The 27018-nt window shown below is 48.2% G+C and overlaps 1 protein-coding gene across 2 annotated transcripts in view; it reads right to left on the bottom strand.

Annotated features, from left to right (window-relative positions):
• Positions 1–3695: 3695 nt before the first annotated feature.
• The window catches only part of LOC116967493 (rab11 family-interacting protein 1-like), a 35671-nt gene continuing 12348 nt past the window's right edge, over positions 3696–27018 (bottom strand). For both annotated transcript variants that reach the window (XM_033014107.1, XM_033014108.1), the window contains exons 3-7: positions 18667–19112; positions 16707–17499; positions 9919–11958; positions 5555–5714; positions 3696–4613 (exon numbers count right to left, since the gene is read on the bottom strand). In XM_033014107.1, coding sequence (XP_032869998.1) covers positions 4395–4613; positions 5555–5714; positions 9919–11958; positions 16707–17499; positions 18667–19112 — 3658 coding nt within the window. In that variant the 3' untranslated portion in view covers positions 3696–4394. The remainder of the gene's footprint in view (positions 4614–5554; positions 5715–9918; positions 11959–16706; positions 17500–18666; positions 19113–27018) is intronic.

The raw sequence follows: 27018 nt of genomic DNA, 5'->3' as shown, positions 1-27018 counted from the left end.
ATAAGGTTTAACATGCACGAGCTGTACATTCAATAGGCAATAAAAAGTGTTGAACATCCTGTAAGGTATTCTCATCCAGTCGCCACCAATGCTGGCTATATCGCTCATCTTCCACCCAGTGCAAGAGTTTATTGGGAGGTGGTTTCTGGCTGTACATCATTGCCATGTGGAGAACAGTTTCCTGTACACAGTCTGTATTGCCCACAAACACATCTTGTCTTGGATCCTGTATGTTCATGTTGGTGGCATTCAGAGCAGTTCTACTGGGAGAGAGCTTATCTAAAGATGGTTGGTGTGACTGCAGGACACTGGTGCAGAAACACCACCCCCCCACCCACCCACCCAACACCAGGAGGGAGAGATAGATCAGCCATGGTTGAACGGCGCAGTAGACTTGATGGGCCGAATGGCCTATTTCTACTCCTATCACTTATGACCTTAATTGCACTCAAATATCCAGCCACTGGATTTCCATTTGCGAAGAGTTCTGTACAATAGTGTTCTACCCAGTATAAGGAGCTATACAGCAGCATTGGAAAATACTCGACTCCACAAATGGAAGAGTCAAATGTTTCACAGCAAAAAATAAAAGGCAAGTGCAGATGATCACCTGGCCTTAAAGATTCCAAGGACCAGTCTGCACTGATAGCCATCAGAAGCAAAGGTTGTATTGCCCATATTAACACATAACGTACCAAGCAATGCAACCTCAACACTGTTCAACACACAATATGGCATCAGTATCATAGATTTAGTCCACTATCTGCCCTCGCATTGGCTGAACATTAGAAGCCCAATGGAAGACACTGATTTGCTTCCATTGCCTCTGCTCGATAACACCCCCAAACTACTGGGCCAGCCAGGGTCAAAGCTGAGGCTTAGTTTAGTTTAGAGACATAGCATGGAAACAGACCCCTTCAGTCCACACCCACCATCGATCACCTCTGTATAAAGGATGGGTAGGGAGTTACTTATTCATTTGTTGACAGCTTTATGGGCCTGGAGGTAGAAGCCATCGAGTCTTGTTCTACTCCTGGCACAAGAGGCAAATAACAAAGGCTTGAAAACGTGGATCTTTTGGATTTAATTTCCGGTGGGAAATCGGAAACAAGACTGTGACATTATCAGCTGCATGGAATAGATGGGACATCACAGTAAGATGCATTTGATACAGCCCGCTTCAGTATACTGGGAATAGACAGCAGTGGCACAGAGGTACAGCACCAGAGAACCAGGTTCAGTCCTGACTCCAGGTGCTGCCTGTACGGTGTTTGCACGTTCTCCCCTGTGTTTCCTCCCACATCACAGGGACATGCAGGACCATCAAACACTGTGGATTGCCACTTACCTATGCACGAGGGGCAAGTTCTGGAATGAATGGGAATGATTGGAGGTAGCATGGACTCAAATGGACTGATTATATATTCCCTCTATATCTCAAAAAAATACAAACGCTCGGATTTAAAAGGAGAGATCAAACACGTCAGGAACTTCATCACTGGGCTTTGAAAGGCTAGAGGATGGTTTGTTCCAAATTTGTGGGGACTTCAGAGAAGGGTCTCGACCCAAAACGTCACCCATTCCTTCTCTCCAGAGATGCTGCCTGTCCCTGCCAAGCATTTTGTGTCTATCTTTAGATAAACCTTTATGTACAAAAAGAGTTTGGGATACCTGCACACATGGATCTATTCTTGATATTCCATCCCAAAGCAAGGACTATCTGTAATCAGCAGAACATTGATTTGAGACAAGGGTGGACTGTAGGATCACAGATCAGCCACCAGTCTCACCGAGGGCAAGTGGTCTTCAGAACCATAGCGACTTTTTCCATAAAGTCGAATAAGCATAAACTGTACATTCAACAGCTGTCCATTCTCGACAGTTCTGGGCACATCTGTGCTCACTGGAACCCAGTCCTGTCCTGTCAAAAACTTTCACCCTCATAACATTTCTATTTCTATTTCCATCTATAATTGGATTGAGATGTGATAGATTTTTTTCAATGCTTCACGCAAAATAAAACACTCAGGATCCACTCAAGAAACACACACGCACGCGCGCACAGTCACACCCCAAAACATTACATCTCCAACCAGGAACATTTGGATAGCAATGAGTTATAATGCACCCCCAACCGTACCTGCACACATTTAAATCTCACCAATATATTAGGTTGCATAAAATAATATGTACTGTACAAATCCAGCCTAAAATGCTGATCATTCACCAAAATGGAGTTACAAATCCAACCTAAAGTCTTATCATCCCAGTTGTGCAAATCAGTTTTAAAAAAAAGATGCATTTTATTCTTATGTTTATCTAAAAATATACATATCATAAGCTTCCCCTCACACTGTTTAGTTGCTAGTCTAACACAATGTGCAATGTTTTACTCTGTTTTTTGGATTAACTAAATCCGTGAACATTTTAAGATGTAGTTACATCTACAATAGCTAAGCAGGAATGGGTATTTCTAGTTGACTTCACTAGGCTGGGGGCAGTAGTACCAAGTGTTCTGAAGAGAGGTCTCCTTCCTGCAGTCTCCCGACCAAAGGCCTGGACAAGTGGGCAGGTGAAGCTGTGGGGATGGCTGCGTGGTGGATAGCGAAACCACGATGGACAACTCTAAAAATCGGCACAATATTAGGAATCTGCTGCTGTCTCTATCCAATCCTTTAGGCTCTGCAGCGATGGAAGGCGATAATTTGCTTTGAAAGTTTAGTTTAGTTTAGAGATACGACATTGAGACTGATCCACCAAGTCCACACTGACCATCGATCGGTCGTTCACACCAGTTCGATGTTATCCCACTCCCTTACACACCAGGGACAATTTACAGAGGCTGCTTAACTTACAAACCCACTTGTCTTTTGAACGTGGGAGGAAACCGGAGCACCCGGGACGAAACCCCCGCGGTCACGGGGAGAACGTGCAAACTCCACACAGACAGACAGCACCCAAGGTCAGGATCGAACCCGGATCTGTGGCACTGTGTGTGTCACTGGAATAAAGAAAAATCAGTACAGAAGTCAAACGGTTTTAAATTTGACTTTTCAAAGAAATGAATTATCATTTCTACAGATTATAATCTGTTGCCTCAAATAAAAACATAAAACCACAAAATTATTTAAGAATTTTAGCAATTAAGCAACTTTGTCCCAACTTCAGATCATGCTTTGACATTGTGCAGAGTGACTCATAGTTCAGGGTAGATAAGTGGAACCTCTCATTAGAACAAAACAGAATGCCACACTAGTATATTTCCTTCTTGCTTGTAATCCTGCAAATTTAAAATATGTTCCAGGCCAGTGCAGGGATGACCTCCTCTCTTTTCCAGCTTTCTTCCCCCTATTCCAGTCGGTCTGCAGAAGGGACCTGCCCAGAAATGTCATCAGCCCAGTCCCTCCACAGAGGCTGTCTGACTGACTGAGTTCCTCCAGTACTTTGCATTTTAAACCAAGCCCCAACACACAGCATTCACACGCACCTAACATTTCCAAAGATCCCAGTTCCCAGTCTAAAGAAGGGTTTCGACCTGAAACTTCACCCAATCCTCCTCTCCAGAGATGTTGCCTGTCCCGCTGAGTTACTCCAGCATTTTGTGTCTAACCAGCATCTGCAGTTCCTTCCTACACATACAAACCTTCCCAGCTCACTATGCTTGTACAAAACTACAGAAGGTCACATTTATTTTAGGTGTTTAAAAACAGCCGAACAATCGCAAGGGCGTCTTAATTTCATGTCAATACAGGAAGTCTGGAAACATGATGATGCACAGATTGTAATGGGGTGGGTCAAAGTTAATTCTGTTCACAGGTCAAAGGTGATGTGTGTGGGCGGTGACACTCAGAGAATCGATTTAACCCAACGGAGAGATCACGCACAGATCGCCGCTGTGTTGTGTTCTTGTTCTGAAAGGCAAGGGGGTTGGGGAGGGGGGGGTTGGGGAGGGGGGGTTGGGGAGGGGGGGTTGGGGAGGGGGGGGTTGGGGAGGTGGGGGGGGTTGGGGAGGTGGGGGGGGTTGGGGAGGGGGGGTTGGGGGAGGAGCAGGGCCATTATTGGATCAGACCTGCCTAACACAACGCATTTCCAGACCCGTTCCCTTCTCCCGACACTCAAACCCAGACTTGTGAAGACACAATTCTGGAGCGTTATCAGACTTGGACAACTGCTCCGGTACTTGAGGCACCTGAACATCACTCGAGGGGAACGTTGGATGGGGATCTAAACCGGAGCCAAGACCCCACACCCGCGTTCACTGGGTCAGCTTCCACCCAACGACGAACCTTTCAGTGTACGGTTTGGTGCAAGGCATCATCTTGGAGCTCAGCGCCAACGTCCTCGATCTCACTCCTCGCCTTAGCTCGGCCTTGGTCCCCACTCCCTCCCCCGCCTCACACTCTCTCCGCCCTCCTGTTGGGCGGGCAGGCCACCCGGAGGATGTTGGGGGTCTCCTCCATCACGCGGACCAACAGGTTGTCGATGTAGTTTTCCAGCTCCCGCACGTGGCCATCCTTCTTGGTGATCAGCTCCTTCTGCTTCAGGACCAGCTGGATCAGCTCATCATGTGTGAGCTGGGCGTAGGCAGAGGCTGGGTCAGAGCGATTGTAGTCCTGGGGGTAGAACAGGACAAGAAAGTTAGTTAGAGGGTGGTGAATCTGTGGACTTTAGTCAGAGGGTAGTGAATAATAGACAATAGACAATAGGTGCAGGAGTAGGCCATTTGGCCCTTCGAGCCAGCACCGCCATTTAATGTGATCATGGCTGATCATCCCCAATCAGTACCCCATTCCTGCCTTCTCTCCATATCCCCTGACTCCGCTATTTTTAAGAGCCCTATCTAGCTCTCTCTAATGAAAGCATCCAGAGAACCGGCCTCCACCACTCTCTGGAGGCAATCATGGCTGATCTACCTTTCCCACTCAACCCCCTTCTCCTGCCTTCTCCCTGTAACCATTGACACCTTTACCGATCAAATACCCATCAATACATGCTTTAAAATTACCCAAAGTCTTGGCCTCCACAGCCCTCTTAAATATAGCCCTCTTAACTATAGCCAATGAACTGGCCTCAACTACCTTCTGTGGCTGAAAATTCCACAGATTCACCACTCTCTGTGTGAAAAATGTTTTCCTCATCTCGGTCCTAAAAGACTTCCCCCTTATCCTTAAACTGTGACCCCTTGTTCTGGACTTCCCCAACATCGGGAACAATCTTCCTGCATCTAGCCTGTCCAACCCCTTAAGAATTTTGTAAGTTTCTATAAGATCCCCCCTCAATCTTCTAAAATCTAGCGAGTACAAGCCGAGTCTATCCAGTCTTTCATCATATGAAAGTCCTGACATCCCAGGAATCAGTCTGGTGAACCTTCTCTGTACTCCCTCTATGGCAAGAATGTCCTTCCTCAGATTAGGTGAAGAATAAACTTGACTTGACAGCACAAGGGTGCCGGAGTGCGGTGCAGTTCAGGGAAGCTGTCCCCAAACTTCACAATTTGACAACTGAAAACAACATGAATAAATTTTAAATGATAAATGTGTCCAACTTCACCCACCTTGGGATGACTTTGATTTTCATTGACTGCAAAAGAGTGACCAGCGGAAGACTTGGTCACCAATAAACTCGTATTCTTGATCTTTGTCTTCAGATTCTCCTCCGAAGCTATTTCATTAGATCTTGTTTCTGCAGCATTCATGGGCTTCACAGGGTGAAGTCTGGAAAATAAAAGATGAACAGGAAGTTTACACTCACATACTTTTGCAACACAGAGCGTGGCCATTCAACATGTTATGTTGGTCCAAAACCATTCCTCAACATCTCTATCGTCCAATCTCCGAACCCCCATACCCCCCCCCCCCCCCCCCCCCAATTCTCAAGCTGCAGAATTAAATCTGGGATAACCTGGAGCCAATTGACCATACATCCTTGGGATGAGATGGGGAAACTCCACTATGGTATCTGCCAGAACATGCAAACTCCACACAGACAGCACCACGGTTCAGGAACGAACCCTGGTCTCTGGAGCTGCACGGCATCAGCACTAACTGCTGCACGACTGTGCCACTCCATATCGCTACAAAACATAGAAACATAGAAAATAGGTGCAGGAGTAGGCCATTCGGCCCCTCGAGCCTGCACCGTCATTCAATATGATCATGGCTGATCATCCAACTCAGTATCCTGTACCTGCCTTCTCTCCATACCCCCTGATCCCTTTAGCCACAAGGGCCACATCCAACTCCCTCTTAAATATAGCCAATGAACTGGCCTCAACTACTTTCTGTGGCAGAGAATTCCACACATTCACCACCAATAGTCCTACATTGGATGGAGATACAGGGAGATTTAGTGCTGCTTGTCTGTTCTGGAGGAGCCCAGTGGACACGGAACCAGACTTGCTCTCCCTGCAATTAGCCAGCACCTGCCGGTATTGGTGAAATGAATCTCGATGTGCAGGATGATTCCCATGAAATAATGTCAAATGTCTTAGATATAGAAAAAGTGGCAACATCTAAGTGTAAGGAGATTACACAGCCCCCAATGGCCAATCATCTACAATAGAGTGACAAGGTGGGACTCCTGGAATCCTTGCTTTGTGCAAACTCTCAATGGTACATCGTAGACCATCTATGAACTGATCAATCACGCCCACACTACCTCTCGAGTCAATATACTGAATGGATTGATTGAAAGATATAGCATGGAATCAGGCCCTTCAGCCCATCGAGTCACAGCCAAACAGTGATCAGCCGCTCACACGCGTTCAACTCCCTACGATGCTGGCTCGAAGGGCCAAATGGCCTCCTCCTGCACCTATTTTCTATGTTTCTATACACGGGGAGGGGGGGGCAATCTACAGTGGGCCAATTTACCTCCAATCCTACACGTCTTTTGGATGTGTGGTGAAACCGGAGCTCCTGGTGGAAACCCACGCAGTCACAGGGAGAACGTGCAAACTCTACACAGACAGCACCCGAGGTCAGGATCGAACCCGGGTCTCTGGCGCTGTAAGATAGTTGCTCTACCAGCTGCGCCACTTTAGATCCAGTACTTGGAGATGCCCACATATCACTGTGCCTTAATTGGTACACGTGACACTAAAAGACCTTTGAAACATTTGAGGGGGTGGAGGGGGGGGTGTGGATCACGTACAGGCAGATGAGTTTTACTCGGCATCGTGCTCATCGCAGACATTGTGGGCCAAAAGGGCCTCAGGGACGACAGATGGCACAATGGGCTAAGTGTTCGGCTGGCAACCGGAAGGTAGCCGGTTCGAATCCCGCTTGGAGTGCATACTGTCGTTGTGTCCTTGGGCAAGACACTTCACCCACCTTTGCCTGTGTGTGAATGTGTGTGAATGTGTGTGAGTGATTGGTGGTGGTCGGAGGGGCCGTAGGCGCAGATTGGCAGCCACGCTTCCGTCAGTCTGCCCCAGGGCAGCAGTGGCTACAGAAGTAGCTTACCACCACCGAGTGTGACTGAGGAGTGAATGAATAATGCGATGTAAAGCGCCTTGGGTATTAGAAAGGCGCTATATAAATCCCATCCATTAAAGAGTCCGATCCTGTTCTGTTCTGTTCTATGCAGGTTAGAGTAGCTGTGCAACCCAAGAACCAGGGTGGCGAGAGTTACAAGTTGCACAAATATTTGCATGGTCACGAGAGAAGGAGAAGTAAGAATTTGCCTTTGGACCAAAACAAAGAGCGGCAGGTCTGGGCAACTCCCCAACTAGTTCCTGCTCAACAGATTAACCAAAACAGCTACACTCTTGCCCAAGCACGCCAGGATCAAACCTGATCAACAGGAATGTGGAAACAGATCTAACATCAAGCCGACGTGGAACTGGATGTATAACGAAACAAAGTCTTCCGGACAGGAAGTAGAGGAACAATGACAAATTCCTAAAGACACCAAAGGGCCTGTCCCACTTGCCGATTTTTTTCGGCGACTGTCGGCGTCATATCAGTTTCGCCAAAAGATTTTCAACGTTTCAAAATCCAGCGGCGACACAAAAAAAGTTGCAACACTTGAAAAAACATCAACATGTCATCACCCCGCGGATTATTTGGTGACCTGATACGTCAGTCAATGATGCCGGCTGTCGCCGAAAAACATCACCAAGTGGGACAGACCCTTTAATGTAAAATTAGCGGCATATTCAAACATGATATCTATAAGGGCGTTGGAAGGTTTAAATCAAAGATAGACACAAATTGCTGGAGTAACTCAGTGGGACAGGCAGCATCTCTGGAGAGTTTCGGATCGAGACCCTTCTTCAGCTTTTTTCAGATCTACAAGGGTGCTGCCCACAAATTCAGCTTCCCTCCCGATTACTAACACTGCCCCGGATCATACTGAGGTTTTGGTGATCCAGTGGGTAAAACACCAGACAGCCACTATCCAGCGAACCAGAGGACAGTTCAAATCCACTTGGGAATTTAAATTCAAGTAATAACTACAAATAGGTTCCATATAATAAAAGCTGACCTTGAAATAATGGGATAGAAACATAGAAATTAGGTGCAGGAGTAGGCCATTCGGCCCTTCGAGCCTGCACCGCCATTCAATATGATCATGGCTGATCATCCAACTCAGTATCCCGTACCTGCCTTCTCTCCATACCCTCTGATCCCCTTAGCCACAAGGGCCACATCTAACTCCCTCTTAAATATAGCCAATGAACTGGCCTCGACTACCCTCTGTGGCAGAGAGTTCCAGAGATTCACCACTCTCTGTGTGAAAGAAGTTCTTCTCATCTCGGTTTTAAAGGATTTCCCCCTTATCCTTAAGCTGTGACCCCTTGTCCTGGACTTCCCCAACATCGGGAGCAATCTTCCTGCATCTAGCCTGTCCAACCCCTTAAGAATTTTGTAAGTTTAATCGTCATAAAATCCCATCTGGTCTGCTTTTGCAAGGAAAAATATACAAGTTCACAGAAAATATGTGAAAATTCAGCAGGTCAGGTCAGGCAGCATCTGTGAGAATAGAAACCGATCAGAGACCCTTCATCGCAAGAGGCAAAGAGTATCAAGTGGCAATTTTAAATTGAGGCAACACAGAAGATAACTTAAAATTATCTTTTAGTACCCTAATTTAAAATTACTATTTTTGTATATTTTAATAAACTTTGACCCCCTTCACCTCTCTTCCCCAGTTCCAAGGACGGGTCACAGATCTGAGGCATTTACTGTTTCTCTTCTAACAGATGCTGTTACCAGGCTGAAAAATGTTCCCGCAGTTTGAGTTTTGTTTCACATTTCCAGCGTCTGCAGTTTAAAAAAAAATACTTCAAATATAAATAGAGTGTTCACCGCAGCCGGATAACATCGAGGCAATAAGGTGGGATGATTTTACCACCTCCTCGACTCATTGGTGATGGAGGGTGGACAATAAATGCGGGCATTTACCACCGAACACACGTCTGTGAACGAGAAATAAACTTTCTCATATTTGCCCTCAGTTCAGAATAAAGTCTGAAAGTCAATCCCTCTCCCCATTCATCCCAAACACAACTTTCTACTGGTCAAACTGACTGGACATCGTGCAGGAAGTATCATTTCGGTCCGACAATTGTGGCCATGATTGGTCAAGAGATCTATTTTTTCGTTTTTGAGATACAGCGTGGAAACAGAGCCGAGAGTCCATCGAGCCACATTCCAACAAGCAATCAGCCCGTACACTAGCACTACCCTACACACTAGGAACAATGTACAGAAGCCAATTAACCTACAAAGACCACTGATTTGGAAAACAGACGGAGCACCTGGAGAGAACCCACCCGGTCAGATGGAGAACATACAAACTCCGTACAGACAGCACCCGTAGTCAGGATCGAACCGGGGTCTGAGGCAGCAACTCTACCGCTGCACCACCAATGAGGTCAAGGGCGCTTTGAGATTCAGTTTGGCAAACCCTCACCTGCGTTTGTAAAGTGCTGTTGCTGCATTGCCCGGGGGATGGATTGGTTGTGTCTCGGTAGGCACAACCCTCGCTTGAATCAGCATCTTCTGGCCAGAGTGCTCCACTCCGTGGGATCTCCCTGCTGGAGGGGGGTTGTCGGGCAGGGGGCAGGCAGGCCGTGACAGCACAGAAGGAGACAGAGGAGGAACCAAGAACCCGACAGAATCTACAGTTGCAGGTGAAGCCTCAAGCCGACCAGACCCAACCGATGGGGTGGAAATGGAAGAAACCACAGCTGCCCTCTCAGAAGCTTGTAGCTCCTGTCCAGTGAAGGTCTCGTCTCCCATGTCCAAAGTAACGGCAGCAATTTCCAGAGTAGCGGGGGTGGCCGCATTAGCCGTTAGTTCTGGATGGACACGGTCATCTTTCATGGGTAGTTCTACACTCTCGCGTTTATTGGTGAGGGCTAGGCTATGTTCGAGAGATTCTCCACCTTTGTCAGAGGTCACTGCATCGTGGCCTTTGATTCCGTTGACCAACCATTGGTTGGCATTGCCATCATTGGGTTCGATCGCCACAGGCTGCAAGTTGGCCGGATGGTCAGAATCGGCTGGGGTGACGTGGGTCAGATCTGGGTTGGGGTCAGGAGAGGTCTGGGCTTCTGCCTGCCAGACCAGGGTCACAGCGGGTGGAGCTGGAGGTCCTGGAGGTGGTGACACATGACCAACATCACCCACCACTTCTAGCTCACTTGCCAAAGGATCTTCTGCAACATGTTCCATCTTCTCAGGAAGTACCATCTGCCCGCTGGGCTGCAGAGTGGAAGGGCTGTCCATGTCCATGTCCACGTTCTCCTCCTCCACCACCACGAGTGGGTAATCATCAGTCATCTCCGTTGGAGAAGCAAGGTTCAGGCCGGAGATGGAGCAAGGCTCAGGCTTGTGTGTGGCCACCAGCGGGCCACCGTGGTCATCTCCCTGTGGTTCACACAGGGACAGATTGTTGACAGGTGTCCCCGCTGCCAAAGTACCATCTGTCCCTCCACCTGCAGCAGACTCTGTGACTGGTTCCGCATCCCACTCAAAATGCATCAAGTCCTTCAGAGGCTGCCCTTCTGCAGATCTCGATGAGGCATCAAGGGCGACTGCTTTGTTCATCGTGGGCAAACTCCTTGGGGCAGGAACTGGTGGGACATTTTGCTCCGGTTTCGGAGCAGGAGGTGCCCCTGAACTGGGCACACTGCTACGGGGTGGCACTTTGGGCACAGGCGTGGTGGGATGGCTGGTGGTTGATGTTCGGACAGGATTAGGGTTGATTAAGGCTGGATGGTCCATGGACATCTTTCCTTGTGAAGCATCACTGGCAGGCATCTTCACAGGGCTCACATCTTCACTGCCCACCCTCTCATCTTCACTGCCCACTCTCTCATCTTCACTGCCCACTCTCTCATCTTCACTGCCCACCCTCTCATCTTCACTGCCCACTCTCTCATCTTCACTGCCCACTCTCTTGCCTTCCTCCAGGATTACAGTTGTGTCCACTGGAATAGTTTCAAGTGGAACATCTTGAGATGAACCATCAGGATGCACAATGGCAGAGTCCTCCTCTCCATCAGATGGGGATCGCTGGTCACTTCTTGCGTTCTGTCCCCTTGTGGTCAGCTCCTGGAGCAAGAGTCGAGGCGACACCTTGCTCCCTTGCCTGGGTGTTGCCCCAACCTCCAAAGGCCTTCCTCCAACTATCTCAGGGCTGGGCAGCTGGTTCGTCTGGGTATCTATGGCCATGGAAGAGGAGGAGGAGCCTGCAACAAGAGGCAGAAGCGAAGGGGTGAGGCCGGACTCATCTACACGAGATGGCCGAAGTCCCAAGGAGTCTGACTTGGAGGGCAGGGGTGGACTATTGGTCAAATGTCGGCTGGAAAGGTCAGAGCCTCTCGGGCCGATGGCAGGAGCTGAGCTAAAGGGGTCGCTGGGAGCAGAGGAGGAAGGAGAAGAGGGATCAGAAAGGAAAGATGACAGAGAGTTGGCTTTGGTTTCGAACTTTGGAGACACGTCCAATCTGTAAAAAGGACAAAAGACCAGTCAGCTGGGCGGGGCATCACCACCCCGGGATAGTTTTTGGGGACAGGTTAAAGTTCTCCCTCGCCAATTAAACTAAATACTCTGGAGAAATGGAATAGTTGGTTTTGGATCTAGACCCTTCTTCAGAAGGGGCTTGACACGAAACATCACCCATTTCTTTTCTCCAGCGATGCTGTCTGTCCCGTTTTACTCCAACTTTTTGTGTCTATCATCTGTTTAAAACCAGCATCTGCAGTTCATTGCTAAACAAAATACTCTATAGTATTGCTCTCAATAGTCTCCAAGTGCCAGTGGAAAGCTCCAGCAACCTTCACAAGACCTGGTCTCTGTAGATTCCTTTACTGGAGCTATGTGGAAGGTTGGAGGTTACGTTTCTGGTCTAGTCAGCTCACCGATTCATCTATTCCTCCCACTTCAGATCAAGCATCAGGGATTTGTGTGTTAAATTTCCAAATAAGAAAGAAACCACTCAAAGCAGGGACACTCTGTGCAGAAAAAAAATCTATAAACTGGAAGAAAGAATATCAAAGGTATTTTTTTTTTTTTTTCCGAACTTGATCCAAATGAAATGAAAGTATCCAAAATAAATTCTAGTGGCATAAATGTTTGAATAGGAAGCAAAACCAAACGGCATTGGGTTAGTACAGTTAATATCCTGAAGGTTTAGATCACTAAGTTCAACAAAGTTGGTTCGATCAAAACAGCTAGAGTAATGGCCCTGTCCCACGGTACGAGTTCATTCCAAGAGCTCTCCCGAGTTAAAAATAAATAAATCAAACTCGTGGTAAGCACGGAGAATGAACGTAGCGGGTACGTCGGAGCTCGGGGACGTTTCTTAGCGGCACGTAACGCTAACGGCAGGTACTCGGGAAGACTCGCTAACGGCAGGTAAGCACGGGAAGACTCGTGAAGATTTTTCAACATGTTGAAAAATGTCCACGAGAGCCCCTGACTACCGACGAGAGGCCATTACCCGTAAATCTCCGAGCAAACTCGGGAGAGCTCTTGGAATGAACTCGTACCGTGGGACAGGGCCTTAACTTAGCTGGACAGGCAGCATCTTTGGAGAACGTGGATAGGTGACGTTTTAGGTCAGGACTCATCTTCAGACCCAAAACATCCATCTATCCACGTTCTCCATAGATACTGCCTGACCTGCTGAGTTACTCCAGCACTTTATGTCCTTTTGTGTATTAACCAGCATCTGCAGTTCCTTGCATTACACTTTACTGTTTAAGAAGAAACTGCAGATGCTGGAAAATCGAAGGTAGACAAAAGTGCTGGAGGAACTTAGCGGGTGCAGCAGCATCTATGGAGCGAAGGAAATAGGCAACGTTTCGGCCCGAAACCCTTCCGGGTTTCGGCCCGAAACGTTGCCTATTTCCTTCCGGGTTTCGGCCCGAAACGTTGCCTATTTCCTTCAGGGTTTCGGCCTGAAACGTTGCCTATTTCCTTCGCTCCATAGATGCTGCTGCACCCGCTGAGTTTCTCCAGCATTTTGTCTACCATCTACACTTTACTGTTGGTTTGCTCAATAAGCAGTGTTTTAACTGAAGATAGACACAAATGTCTGAAGAGTTACGACCCGAAATATCACCCTGCTCCTTTTCTCCAGAGATGCTGCTGCACCCGCTGAGTTCCTCCAGCATTTTGTGTCTATCTTCAGTACAAACGACACACGTAGATCCTTCCAGCACAATGTTTTAACTGAGCTCTCCGGAAGGGCAAGGTTTTAATCCAGATATGTTGCGGACACGATTCTCACCGGCATTATTTAAAGCTTGGCGACTACTCAGTTATACAAACACTGTATCTTTTGCCATAAACTAATTTACCAATATTTAATTACATAGAAACATAGACAATAGGTGCAGGAGTAGGCCATTCGGCCCTTCGAGCCTGCACCGCTATTCAATATGATCATGGCTGATCATCCAACTCAGTATCCTGTACCTGCCTTCTCTCCATACCCCCGATACCTTAAGCCACAAGGTCCACATCTAACTCCCTCTTAAATATAGCCAATGAACTGTGGCCTCAACTACCTTCTGTGGCAGAGAATTCCACAGATTCACCACTCTCTGTGTGAAAAAAAATTTCTCATCAATTCTGATGTAAAACAGTGCTGGAGTAACACTATGGGTCAGGCAGTATATCTGTGGAAGGAGTGGATAAGGTGTTTCATCAGACTCTTTTTTTATTTCTTCAGAGTCTGAAGAAGGGCCCAGATGCGAAACATCTTCTATCCATTCCCCATGTAGATGGTGGCTGACCTGCTGAGTTCCTCCAGCACTGTGTGTGTGTGTGTGTGTGTGTGTGTGTGTGTGTGTGTGTGTGTGTGTGTGTGTGTGTGTGTGTGTGTGTGTGTGTGTGTGTGTGTGTGTGTATTGCTCAAGATTCCAGCATCAGCAGAGTCTTACGCCTTGATTCTGATGTCGTTTTCCAGTTTCAAGACCAAGACAATGCAGACGGCAACTGTGGAACAGAATGAACTATGTTGTAGTTTCATTTAGTTCAAAGATACAGCACAGAAACAGGCCATTCGGCCCACCTATTCCATGCCAACAAGCGATCCCTGCACACTAACGCTATCCTGCATACACTAGGGACAATTTACAATTATACCCTATACCAAGCCAATTAACCTACAAACTTAGAGAAGGGGGGAGAACCAGAGGTCACGGAGAAATCGCACGCTGTCACAGGGAGAACATGCTAACTCCGTACAGACAGCACCCGCAGTCAGGATCATACACGGGTCTCTGGCGCTGTGAAGCAGCAACCTTACCACTGTGTCACTGAGCTGCCCTGAGGGCCAATACCTGTCAGATTTGATCCACTCAACCTTTGCTCACTGCTGAGGACCCTCAGGCCAAGTTAGTGCAGTTAACAGAAGACTAAATGACCCAAGACCCGAGCACAACGCTGCTGCAGAAGACCCGATCCCCACCAGCTCCATACCGACCAGCAATCACCCGCACACCAGTTCCTTCCTGCACATCAGGGACAATTTACAGAAGGCAATTAACCTGCAAACCTGTACGTCTGCGGAATGTGGGAGGAAACCGGAGCACCCGGAGAAAACCCACGTGGTCACAGGGGGGGGAAGAGTGCAAACTCCGTACAGACAGCAGTCATAAATCAGGATTGAACCCGGGTCTCTGGCGCTGTGAGTGAGGCCACAACTCTACCGCTGTGCCACCGTGCTCCACAAGGCTATCGTGATCTCCTGCTGTGTTGTAAACCTGGTCATTTCAACGCTGCATCTTACTTTGGCCACTTGCACATTTCTCCAAACAGAAACGGCAGCCTGGCCAGTTTCCATCGTCCAGCGAGCCACTTTGGACAACTGCCACTTGGTTCCCATGCAAGGGCCGGAGAGGCCACTTGCCCAGACAAGCCAGCAGTAACCTCCCAAAGACGCAGAGCAACCGAGTGTAGGGGGGGAAGCCAGAGGAACGTTCATAGTGTACCTTCATCTCCTCCCCATCCATAATAGGACCACTCTCCCAAGGCCAGTATTGGCAAGATGGGCCGAATGTCCACTCCCATGCTTTCCCCACCCAGATTCTATACGAGGCAAGAGTGTTTAACTGCTACTCTTCAAACCCATCTCACATCTTCTGCTTTTATCCCTGGTCTTAGTTCCAAACATCTGCCTATCGTAAACCCCCCTCCCCTCGCCTACATCCACTCAGTACCTGCCACGCTGTCTCCTGCCCCCCCCCCCCACCCCACAATCAGTCTGAAGAACGGTCTCAACCCGATCCATGTTCTCCACAGATGCTGCCTGTCCCGCTGAGTTACTCCAGCACTCTGTGAAACGTCACCTATCCATGTTCTCCACAGATGCTGCCTGACCCACTGAGTTATGGTGCAGCAGCATCTATGGAGCTAAGGAAATAGGCAACGTTTCGGGCCGAAATCCTTCTGGAAATAGGCAACGTTTCGGGCCGAAACCCTTACGGGTTTTGGCCCGAAACATTGCCTATTTCCTTAGCTCCATAGATGCTGCCTGACCCGCTGAGTTACTCCAGCACTCTGTGAAACGTCACCTATCCATGTTCTCCACAGATGCTGCCTGACCCGCTGGGTTAATTCAACACACTTTGTATTTATCTTCAACATTGTAGGCCTGTTCTGCTGCTGCATGAAAGAATGACATGTCCCATCAGCCAGAGGGTAAAGACAGGGCTCCACCCTGCACTGAACATTGTGACATGGGCCGCTTGGCTTGGCTGGGCTTGGCTCAGCGACTCGGCCCAACAAGCTGTGAATGAAGATGGACCTCTCAAGGAACCAACTGTTGAGTGTGTGTTGGCTGCAGACTGGCATCAACGGTACCACATCCCACATTTGTTTAGTTTAGAGATACAGTGCAGAAACAGGCCCTTCGGCCCACCGAGTCCGCACCGACCAGCGATCCCCGCACACTAACACTACCCTACACACACACTAGGGACAATTTACACACACTTACACCAAGCCAATCAACCTTCAAACCTGCACGTCTTTGGAGTGTGGGAGGAAACTGAAGATCTCAGAGAAAGCCCACGCAGGTCACGGGGAGAACGTACAAACTCCGTACAGACAGCGCCCGTAGTCGGGATCGAACCCGGGTCTCCGGCGCTGCAAGCGCTGTAAGGCAGCAACTCTACCGCTTCTCCCCCGGAAGTGAAATCCCACCTCCCTCTAAGTCCATTGCAAAGACAAGGCAAGACTTACTTGGGTTTGATGGCTGCAGTCCTGGTTGACCACACCGAGGAGGATGGTGGCTTCTTTGCCTCCACTGTGTCAAAGGGGTTCAGTGGCTCCTTTGTGTTGGAAGCTTTGACGGCCTCGGTCTTCCTGGGAAACAGGGACATTAAGCCCCCACGTTTGGGCTCCTCCTTTTTGGTCACCCCTTCGTCTTTAACCACCTCCGCCTTGGGCACTGGCCGAGCGATCCGCTCCTCTTCCTTGATCCCTTCCTCAAAGGGGTTGAGGGGCTTTGAACCTGCTCCAGGGGCGTTGGAGGAGTCCGCGTTTTTACCCCCCTCCTCTTCCTTCCCGGAGCTCCTGGAGAATCCGGTGTCCTTCTCCTTTGGCCCATCCGGCCTCTGGACAACGGTCAGGTCACCAGTGCTGCCGAGTCGCTGGGGGCCGGGCGGGGCGACAGATTTCAAGGCTTGGTCACTGAAGCCCGCGTGCGGTTGGGTCTCCAAGGGAGAGGGGGACAACTTGGAAGGTAGGTCCTCCAGAGAGGCGTAGAACTGGCTGTTGGACTGCAACTTCGAATCGCTCTTTGGTTTGGAGTGGAGAATGGGGTTGGGTTCCTCTGCGTACACATGGCTGCCGTTGATGCAGAGATTGGACTGCGACACAGGGTCACTCTTTGGCCTCAGGCCACTGAACAACGACAGGGTCTCCTTCTTCCCCGCCGTGGATGGGGCCAGAGTCAGCTGCTTGGTGTCTTCACTAGAAGACCTTTTGTGGCCCATGATCTTCGGTACATGCATATCCTTGCTCGCGTCCTCCTCTGCAAACACAAGTGGTGACAATTACAGCCCTCTGTGTGGCAATCCCTTCCCACATGGACCCCAATAATATGCAGATACTGCTTCACATAGAAGGCAGACACAAAATGTTAGACTCAGCCTCACCCACCGTCTATAGGAGCCTGAAGACTGCAACGACCAGGTTCAGGAATAGCTACTTCCCCACAGCCATCAGGCTATTAAACCTGGCTTGGAACATTATCTGTTATTTGCACTTTTATCAGTTTATTTATTCATGTGTGTATATATTTATTTAATGGTATATGGACACACTGATCTGTTTTGTAGTCAATGTAGTACAGCCATGATCATATTGAATGGCGGTGCAGGCTCGAAGGGCCGAATGGCCTACTCCTGCACCTATTTTCTATGTATCTATGTATGTTCTGTTGTGCTGAAGCAAAGCAAGAATCTCATTGTCCTATCAGGGACACATGACAATAAACTCTCTTGAACCCCAGCATGGCAGAAAGATTCACCAGCCTTCGAGAAGGCCGACAAACTCCCTGTGGGAATGAAGACATTGGATTAGAACTCTACACAGACAGTACCCCAGGTCAGGCACTACCAGTGTGCTATTGTGCTGCCCTTGCAGGCAACTGGTTCAGGGTAGAGTTGCTGCCTCAGAAGCCCCTTTGTCACAGAAGGCTGTGGAGGCCAAGTCAATGGGCATTTTTAATGGCAGAGATGGATAGATTCTTGATTGGTACGGGTGGCAGGGGTTATGGGGAGAATGGGGTTCGGAGGGAGAGATAGATCAGCCGTGATTGAATGGGGGAGTGGACTTGATGGGCCGAATGGCCAATCACTTATGAGCACTTCATGATGGCGGGTTCTATCGAACCCGCCATCATGAAGTGTTCATAAGATCAAGATTGAATCGTGTTGTAAATGGTCTTGTAGTATTGATTGATTGATTGATTATACCTTTAATAATCCTTTACAGGAAATTACAGTGCCACGACAGCTTCAAGACAGACATAACACCACACATTTCCTCAAATGGCTTCCATACTTAACAAGTTAAAATACAAGTTAAAATACAAGTTAAAATACAATTAATTTAAAAAAAAGTGCAGTTATTTATGCGCATTATATAACCTTATAATGTATTAACACACGGTTTGTTGTAATTCGCACTGTTTTACCTTCAGGGGAGGTGTGCAGCTGTATCTCAGTGAAGTCCTCATCAGCGAAGGTGCGAGCTTCCTTGTTGAGGTCAGCTGGAGAGGATGGGCCGGTGGGGATGACGGACATGGACTGCGACAGGGATGTCCGCTGCAGGTTGGATTTGGGGAACAGCATCTTCAGCTTGGATTTCTTCTTCTTCTTCTGCCCCGCTACCATGTTCTCATCATCGCTGTCCACTGGGGTACTGATGCTGGGGACAATGGCTGAGGCGGAGTCAGAGAACCCATCCTTCTTCTTTCCCTTCAACTTGTCCTTCAGCTTGCCGAGAGTCGACCTGGACTTGTCCTTCATGGAGAGGTCGAACATGCTGGCCGTCATATTGTTCCTCACAAACCTGATGTCCACCTCGATCTCCCCTCGTTCCTTCTCCTTCTTACCCTGCCTGGACTGAAGCTTGTGCCATCTGGTGGGGTGTGGGGGGGAGAGGAGAGAGTGGTTAGGACAAAAAAATGATAAGGCACGTAGGCACCAACATGACAAGTAAAGATATCAAATGCCAGAGTAACTGGGTGGGCTAGGCCAGTGGTTCCCAACCTTTTTTAGCTCATGGCCCCCTTGGGATCTTTTAATTTTTCTGTGCCCCCCCCCCCCCCCCGATATTCAGTTTAAGGATAAGGGGGAAATCTTTTAGGACCGAGATGAGGAAAACATTTTTCACACAGAGAGTGGTGAATCTGTGGAATTCTCTGCCACAGAAGGTAGTTGAGGCCACACAGTTCATTGGCTATATTTAAGAGGGAGTTAGATGTGGCCCTTGTGGCTAAAGGGATCAGGAGGTATGGAGAGAAGGCAGGTACAGGATACTGAGTTGGATGATCAGCCATGATCATATTGAATGGCGGTGCAGGCTCGAAGTGCCGAATGGCCTACTCCTGCACCTATTGTCTATGTTTCTATGTTTCTATTATTAGAGGTAAAAAAAGTACTTCAATATTATACCATCCATAAAAATATCAGTGTCTATTAATTGCAGATATATTCTCTTTTATTCTATTCCACAAACATCAAAAATATTTCAACTACATAGATTTAAATTTATTAGAACTGATATTTAGGAGGCAACAGGGTGGTAGCTCTGTGACCCCCTTCATTGAACCTGTGGCCCCCTAAATCCCAACATTTTTCTGTGGACCCCCCCCCCCCCTGAAATTTGCCATGATATGGCTCCAGGTTGGGAATCACTGGGTTAGGTGACATCTGGATCAGGAGATCATGGATAGGTGACGTTTCAGGTCAGGACCCTTCTTCAACCTGATGGTGAATTAGGGATGAGGGGGGGGGGGGGGGGGGGGGGTTTGTGGATGAAGGCGGCTGGAAGAGAGAAGAGAAGGGCTGGACAAAGCTTGGCAAGTAAGAAGGGTCTCGACACGAAACGTCACCCATTCTTTCTCTCCAGAGATGCTGCCTGTCCCGCTGAGTTACTCCCGCATTTTTGTGTCTACCTTGGCAAGTAATAGGTGGATACAGGTGAGGGGGAGCAGAGCGGGAGTTGATAAGCAGATGATCGGACGAAGGGGCAGAGATGAAAACACAGAACATAACCTTAAAAGATTGGAAGAGTTGCAAATTGTGAAGCTGGAGGAAGGAATGCAGATTGAAAGGAAGGAGTAAAGGAGAAATAGGTGCAAGTCTGGATGGGACACAAGGGAAAAAGCCCTCTTCCAGCTTTCTAACCCCCTCACCACAATCAATTTAAAGAAGGGTCCCGACCAAAAATGTCACCTATCCAGCTTCCTGAGCCACTGAGTTAAGCCCCTGTCCCACTTAGGAAACCTGAACGGAAACCTCTGGAGACTTTGCGCCCCACCCAAGGTTTCCGTGCGGTTCCTGGAGGTTTTTGTCAGTCTCCCTACCTGCTTCCACTACCTGCAACCTCCGGCAACCACCTGCAACCTCCGGGAACCGCACGGAAACCTTGGGTGGGGCGCAAAGTCTCCAGAGGTTTCCGTTCAGGTTTCCTAAGTGGGACGGGCATTGCCCCAGTACCGTAAACCAGCATCTCCAGTTTCTTGTTTCTGCTCAACAAAAGATGAGAAGTTTGAGCCGACAAGCAAGAAGGGTTTGTAGGATGGAGGGCTTTAGATTCCTGGGGCATGTCCTTGGGAAGACCAATATCCTTGCACGGGTGGGTTTAAAGTGTTTAGGCAAGGGGGCGGGAAGCTTGAATGGAATTCGGAAAGGAGGGAGGAATCAAGGTAACGAGAGATTGTAAACAAAATCAAAAAAATGTGGTTATGCAACTAATGTAATATGTCCACACATGATTCATATTCTACAATATTAGAATAGATCAAGTACACACCTAGAGAGTGATAGTCAGTCCACCAGGTCAACATCGGGTGGGGTGCAACAAATATTGGAGGACCTCACACTTATTTATCGGTACAGAGTTAGGCCATTCGGCCCATCGAGTTCACAGCAGCCAATTGGGAGAGCAATCCCATTTGCCCTGCACATTCTCTCCTCTCTGGCAAGCTCTCTCTGCAAGTACGGAACTGACCCTGAGCGCATCGTGTTAGGAAGCTCAATACTGAAGGCAGAAACACAATTATTCTGAAATCTAAAGGGGAGAAGAACGAGCTGGTTTGTATCAGCTTTATGACTTGTAGAGATACAGCATGGGAACAGGCCCACTGAGTCTGCGCCTGTCAGCGATCACCCCGTACACTCGCACTACCCTACACACACAAGGGACAATTTACTATTTTACCAAAGCCAATTAACCTACAAACTTGCATGTCTTTGGAGTGTGGGAGGAAACCGGAGCACCCAGAGAAAACCCACGCAGGTCACAGGGAGAACGTACAAACTCCGTACAGACAGCACCCGTTGTCAGGATTGAACCCGGGTCTCTGGTGCTGTGAGGCAGCGATTCTACCAGGGGTGGTAGTGGAGGCAGATAGAATAAGGCTTTTAAAGAGGTTTTTAGAAAGGCATGTGCAGGGTGTATAGAGAGATGTGGATTATGTACAAGCAAAGGGGATCACTTTAACTTGAACCATGATTAATTAAATATAGCTGTAACATGTTACCCACTGTAACAGCAGAAGAAGGGTCTACACCCGAAATGTCACCCATTCCTTCTCTCCAGAGATGCTGCCTGTCCCGCTGAGTTACTCAAGCATTTTATGACTGACTTCAGTTTAAACCAGTTCCTTCCAACATATAGAACTAAAGGTATATGGATAGAGGAGGCTGAAGGGGATATGGGCAAAATGTGGGGAAATGGGGCTAACTGAGACAGGCATGGATGATTTGGGATGAAGAGCTTATACCCCTGATGTGTCTCGGTATTGTCTTTACATCAGCAGTGCATGTAAATGTAATTGAAGAATATAGTCAGCATCAGATTACTGTCGGAACATAATCTCTTTTGTAGTGCAGCTCGTGTCGAAACCATGACATCATCCTATCAAAGTCTACTCCACTCCTCATTCACCATGGAGAAAACATCCCTGAAGTTTAAAGTTTCTCCATCAGTCTGAAGAGGGGTCTCGACCCGAAACGTCGCCCATTCCTTCTCTCCACAGATGCTGCCTGTCCTGCTGAGTTACTCCAGCGTTTTGTCTTTGTTTTTGTTTGTTCCTCTCAGAATGATGGCGGCTCTTTCCCTCTCCCCGCCACAGTGCATGGGGAAACTATCCATGTTTGACCAACAAACACCTCTTACTGTTGATAATACAATCAAGTCGCTTTCACAGAAAGACCAGCTTCCATTCAAATCAATTCGACTTCCTTGTAACCCAAGATTTGCATGTAATCGGTTTCATTAAAAGAGTTGGAGGTCGGCTCAATGATGCAGCCAGACACACGGGTTTGATCCTGACCTCGGACTCACTGCCTGTGTGGAGTTGACACGTTCTCTCTGTGATGGTGAGGTATTTCCTCCGGGTGCTCCAGTTTCCACCCCTTATCCCAAATGTGGAATTCTCTGCCTCAGAGGGCGGTGGAGGCCGGTTCTCTGGATGCTTTCAAGAGGGAGCTAGATAGGGCTCTTAAAAATAGCGGAGTCAGGGGATATGGGGAGAAGGCAGGAACGGGGTACTGATTGGGGATGATCAGCCATGATCACATTGAATGGCTCGAAGGGCCGAATGGCCTACTCCTGCACCTATTGTCTATTGTCTAAATACGTGTGGGTTTCATAGGTTAATTGGCCTCTGTAAATTGCCTCTGTTGTGTAAGAACTCAGCGGGTGAGGCAGCATCTGTGGAGCGAAGGAAATAGGCGACGTTTTGGGTCGAGACCCTTCTTCAGACTGATGGGGAAACTTCAAACTTCAGGGATGTTATCTCCACTTGGTTAATGATTGAACTATACTTTGATAGGATGATCAGTCTGAAGATGATCAGTCACATCAGTCTGAAGAAGGGTCTCTGCCCGAAACGTTGCCTATTTCCTTCGCTCCATAGATGCTGCTGCACCCGCTGAGAAACCCTTCTTCAGACTGAAGGAAATAGGCAACGTTTCGGGCCGAAACCCTTACGGGTTTCAGCCCGAAACGTTGCCTATTTCCTTCGCTCCATAGATGCTGCTGCACCCGCTGAGTTTCTCCAGCATGTTTGTCTACCTTTGATTTTCCAGCATCTGCAGTTCCTTCTTAAACATCTGGTGTGTAGGAAGTGGATACAAGTGTGGGACAATGTAGGACTAGTGTGGACAATGGTCAGCGTGGACTCGGTGGGCCAAAGGATCTGCATCCATGATGTATCCCTAAACTAAAGGGAAGACTTGCCTGGTCAACCCCGCTGGCTTTCATCTCTTCCCTGCCCAGCTAAATGTTGTATGAACGAGCTCATCTATGAAACTAACTCTCCAGCACACACGGAACAAAACTAGACAAGTTCAAGTGAGTTTATTGTCATGTGTCCCAGATAGGACAATGAAACAAGACACATGGGTGAGACAGAAGTCTACAGGCATCCTTGGGGCAGAGAGATCAGATTATGTCCCAGCCTTGTTACCCATGGTTATGTCGTAACGTCCACTTGACAAGATCGCATCCTACCAACCCTTACCTCACTACATCAAGGGTTGGCCTTGCCATAGACTGGTTCTACCCTCAATGATGGTCCATGTACCACCCAAGGCAAGACCTCACTTGAGATACAGCATGGAAACAGGCCCACCCAGTCCACCCGTGCAAACTAGTTCTATGTTGCCCCACTTTTATATCCATTTCCTACACACTCGGCCAATTAACCTACAAAACCCACACGTATTTGGGACAAAGGAGGAAGCACTCACCATCACAGGGACCATCCCAACTTGCCATGGACAGTGCACATCGTGCAAACATTTCCATTCATTCATACGACCCAACTCAGGATCATAAAGTGCCTAAGGGGCTGAGGGAGGTCAGGGGGTCAGCAGAGAGGAGAGAGAGAGATGAGGGCAAGTGAGTTCTGCAGTAATTAAAGCCTTAAAAAGAAGGTCGATGGTCAGGTAATGAGAGGCGCGGCGCTTCAAGAATCTACAGAGGGCCCCAAGGCATGAAACCTAGTTGAAGAGTTGATTGTTCTGGGCACAATCTACAGGACACACAACCGATATAAAGCAACAGGTGGTTGAGCTGTAAAGTCATTAACTAATCATCTTATATCGTTTTCTCAGAGTTTTCTACTTGATTTTGTGAGCAGCCCATTTGTTAGATAATAAATTATAGGTGGGCACAAGATGCTGGTTTTCAAAAATCAGAAACAAGGTGATATGGTTACTCAGCGGGTCAGGCAGCATCTGTGGAGAACATGGATAGGTGACGTTTCAGGTCAGGACCGTTCCCCAGAATAAACATGTTTATTTTGTAACGATGGCTTCCTTCTCTTGTGGACGAGATGTAGAAAACCATATTTAAAAAAAAAAAAATAAGTTAGTGGATTGAGAATGTTAAAAAAGCAAAAAGGTTGTGTAGGAAGGAACTGCAGATGCCAATTTAAACCGCAGACACAACAAGTTGCAGTAACTCAGCGGATCAGGCAGCAACTCTGGAGAAAAGGAACAGGTGACATTTCGGGTTGGACACCTTCTACAGAGTTGACCTGGGATCCCAGGGAGGGAAGAGACCCAATAGTCCAGAAAATCCACCAATCTAGCACCAAAGTTCCAGGCCATTGGAGGTTTTACATTGAGATAGGTTTTCCACTTGTACAGTAGTTGTTATCTGGGCCACGGCGCAAGGGTTCAAAGTTCCATGAGACAGGCAAACAAACACGACGCCTGGAATAATTTGGACCCTGGCACCTGTCCCAGAGAGGGAGACCTCTACTGCCTCGATATTATACATTCTTCAAGCACTAACTCTCCACAATTCCATAGATTCATTCAGTCAAACTCAATGAGGTGACCCAACATGCACCCACGTGATTAGATTCAGATTCAATCTTCTCCCCATAACCCCCTGACTCCCGCACTGTTCAAGAATCTATCTATCTCTGCCAAACATCTAAAACTCCTCCAACCTCATCTACTGCATCCGCTGCTCTAGATGTCAGCTGATTTACATCGGGGAGACTAAGCGTAGGTTGGGCGATCGTTTCGCCGAACACCTCCGCTCAGTCCGCAATAACCTACCTGAACTCCCGATGGCTCAGCACTTCAACTCCCCCTCCCATTCCCAATCCGACCTCTCTGTCCTGGGTCTCCTCCATTGCCAGAGTGAGCAACAGCGGAAATTGGAGGAACAGCACCTCATATTCCGTCTGGGGACCTTGCGACCGGATGGCATTAACATTGAATTCTCCCAATTTTGCTAGCCCTTGCTGTCTCCTCCCCTTCCTTAACCCTCTAGCTGTCTCCTCCCACCCTCCCATCCGCCCGCCCTCGGGCTCCTCCTCCTCCTCCCCTTTTCCTTCCTTCTCCCCCCCCCACCCCCACCAGTCTGAAGAAGGGTTTCGGCCCGAAACGTCGCCTATTTCCTTCGCTCCATAGATGCTGCTGCACCCGCTGAGTTTCCCCAGCAATTTTGTGTACCTTCGATATTCCAGCATCTGCAGTTCCCTTTTGAACACATCTAAAACTATCAATTGACTTGGCATCCACAGCTGTCTGTGGCAATGAATCCTACAGATTCAGATTCAATCTTTATAGAAACATAGAAACATAGAAATTAGGTGCAGGAGTAGGCCATTCGGCCCTTCGAGCCTGCACCGCCATTCAATATGATCATGGCTGATCATCCAACTCAGTATCCCGTACCTGCCTTCTCTCCATACCTTCTGATCCCCTTAGCCACCAGGGCCACATCTAACTCCCTCTTAAATATAGCCAATGAACTGGCCTCGACTACCCTCTGTGGCAGGGAGTTCCAGAGATTCACCACTCTCTGTGTGAAAAAAGTTCTTCTCATCTCTGTTTTAAAGGATTTCCCCCTTATCCTTAAGCTGTGACCCCTTGTCCTGGACTTCCCCAACATCGGGAGCAATCTTCCTGCATCTAGCCTGTCCAACCCCTTAAGAATTTTGTAAGTTTCTATAAGATCCCCTCTCAATCTCCTAAATTCTAGAGAGTATAAACCAAGTCTATCCAGTCTTTCTTCATAAGACAGTCCTGACATCCCAGGAATCAGTCTGGTGAACCTTCTCTGCACTCCCTCTATGGCAATAATGTCCTTCCTCAGATTTGGAGACCAAATTGTCATGTGCAGTGTACAGTACAGAGACAACGAAATGCAGTTAGCATCTCCCCAGAAGAGCGAACATAGAATAATGGAACAGTAAAATATATACATGTACAAACTGTAATTTTTCTGGGGGGGGAAGGAGTGTCCGGGAGGGGTGACTGGCAATCACCAAGGTGCAGAGTTAAGTAGTGTAACAGCCACAGAGATGAACAATAGTGGCCCACACCTCATTTCAAACCACAGACCCAAATAACACGCTGGTTTAGTTTAGAGATACACTGTGGAAACGGGTCCTTCAGCCCACCGAGTCCGCGCCGACCAGTGATCCCAGCACACCAAAGGGCCTGTCCCACTTGCCGATTATTTCGGCGACTGCCGGCTTCATATCAGGCAAAGATTTGGAACATTTCGAAATCCAGCGGAGACAAAAAAACGTTGCGACACTTGAAAAAACAGCGCGCGTCGATACGTGGTCACGCCACGTGTTTTCCAGTGACCCGATACGTCAGTCAATGATGTTTTAAGAAGGAACTGCAGATGCTGGAATATCGAAGGTAGACAAAAGTGCTGGAGAAACTCAGCAGGTGCAGCAGCATCTATGGAGCGTAGGAAATAGGCAACGTTTCGGGTCGAAACCCTTCCGGGTTTCGGCCCGAAACGTTGCCTATTTCCTTCAGACTGAAGTAATAAT

Source organism: Amblyraja radiata, chromosome 39 (assembly GCF_010909765.2).
Source record: "Amblyraja radiata isolate CabotCenter1 chromosome 39, sAmbRad1.1.pri, whole genome shotgun sequence".
NCBI classification, from domain to species: domain Eukaryota; kingdom Metazoa; phylum Chordata; class Chondrichthyes; order Rajiformes; family Rajidae; genus Amblyraja; species Amblyraja radiata.
The sequence above is the reverse complement of the archived record's forward strand: the minus strand, read 5'-3'. Positions and strand labels throughout refer to the sequence as shown.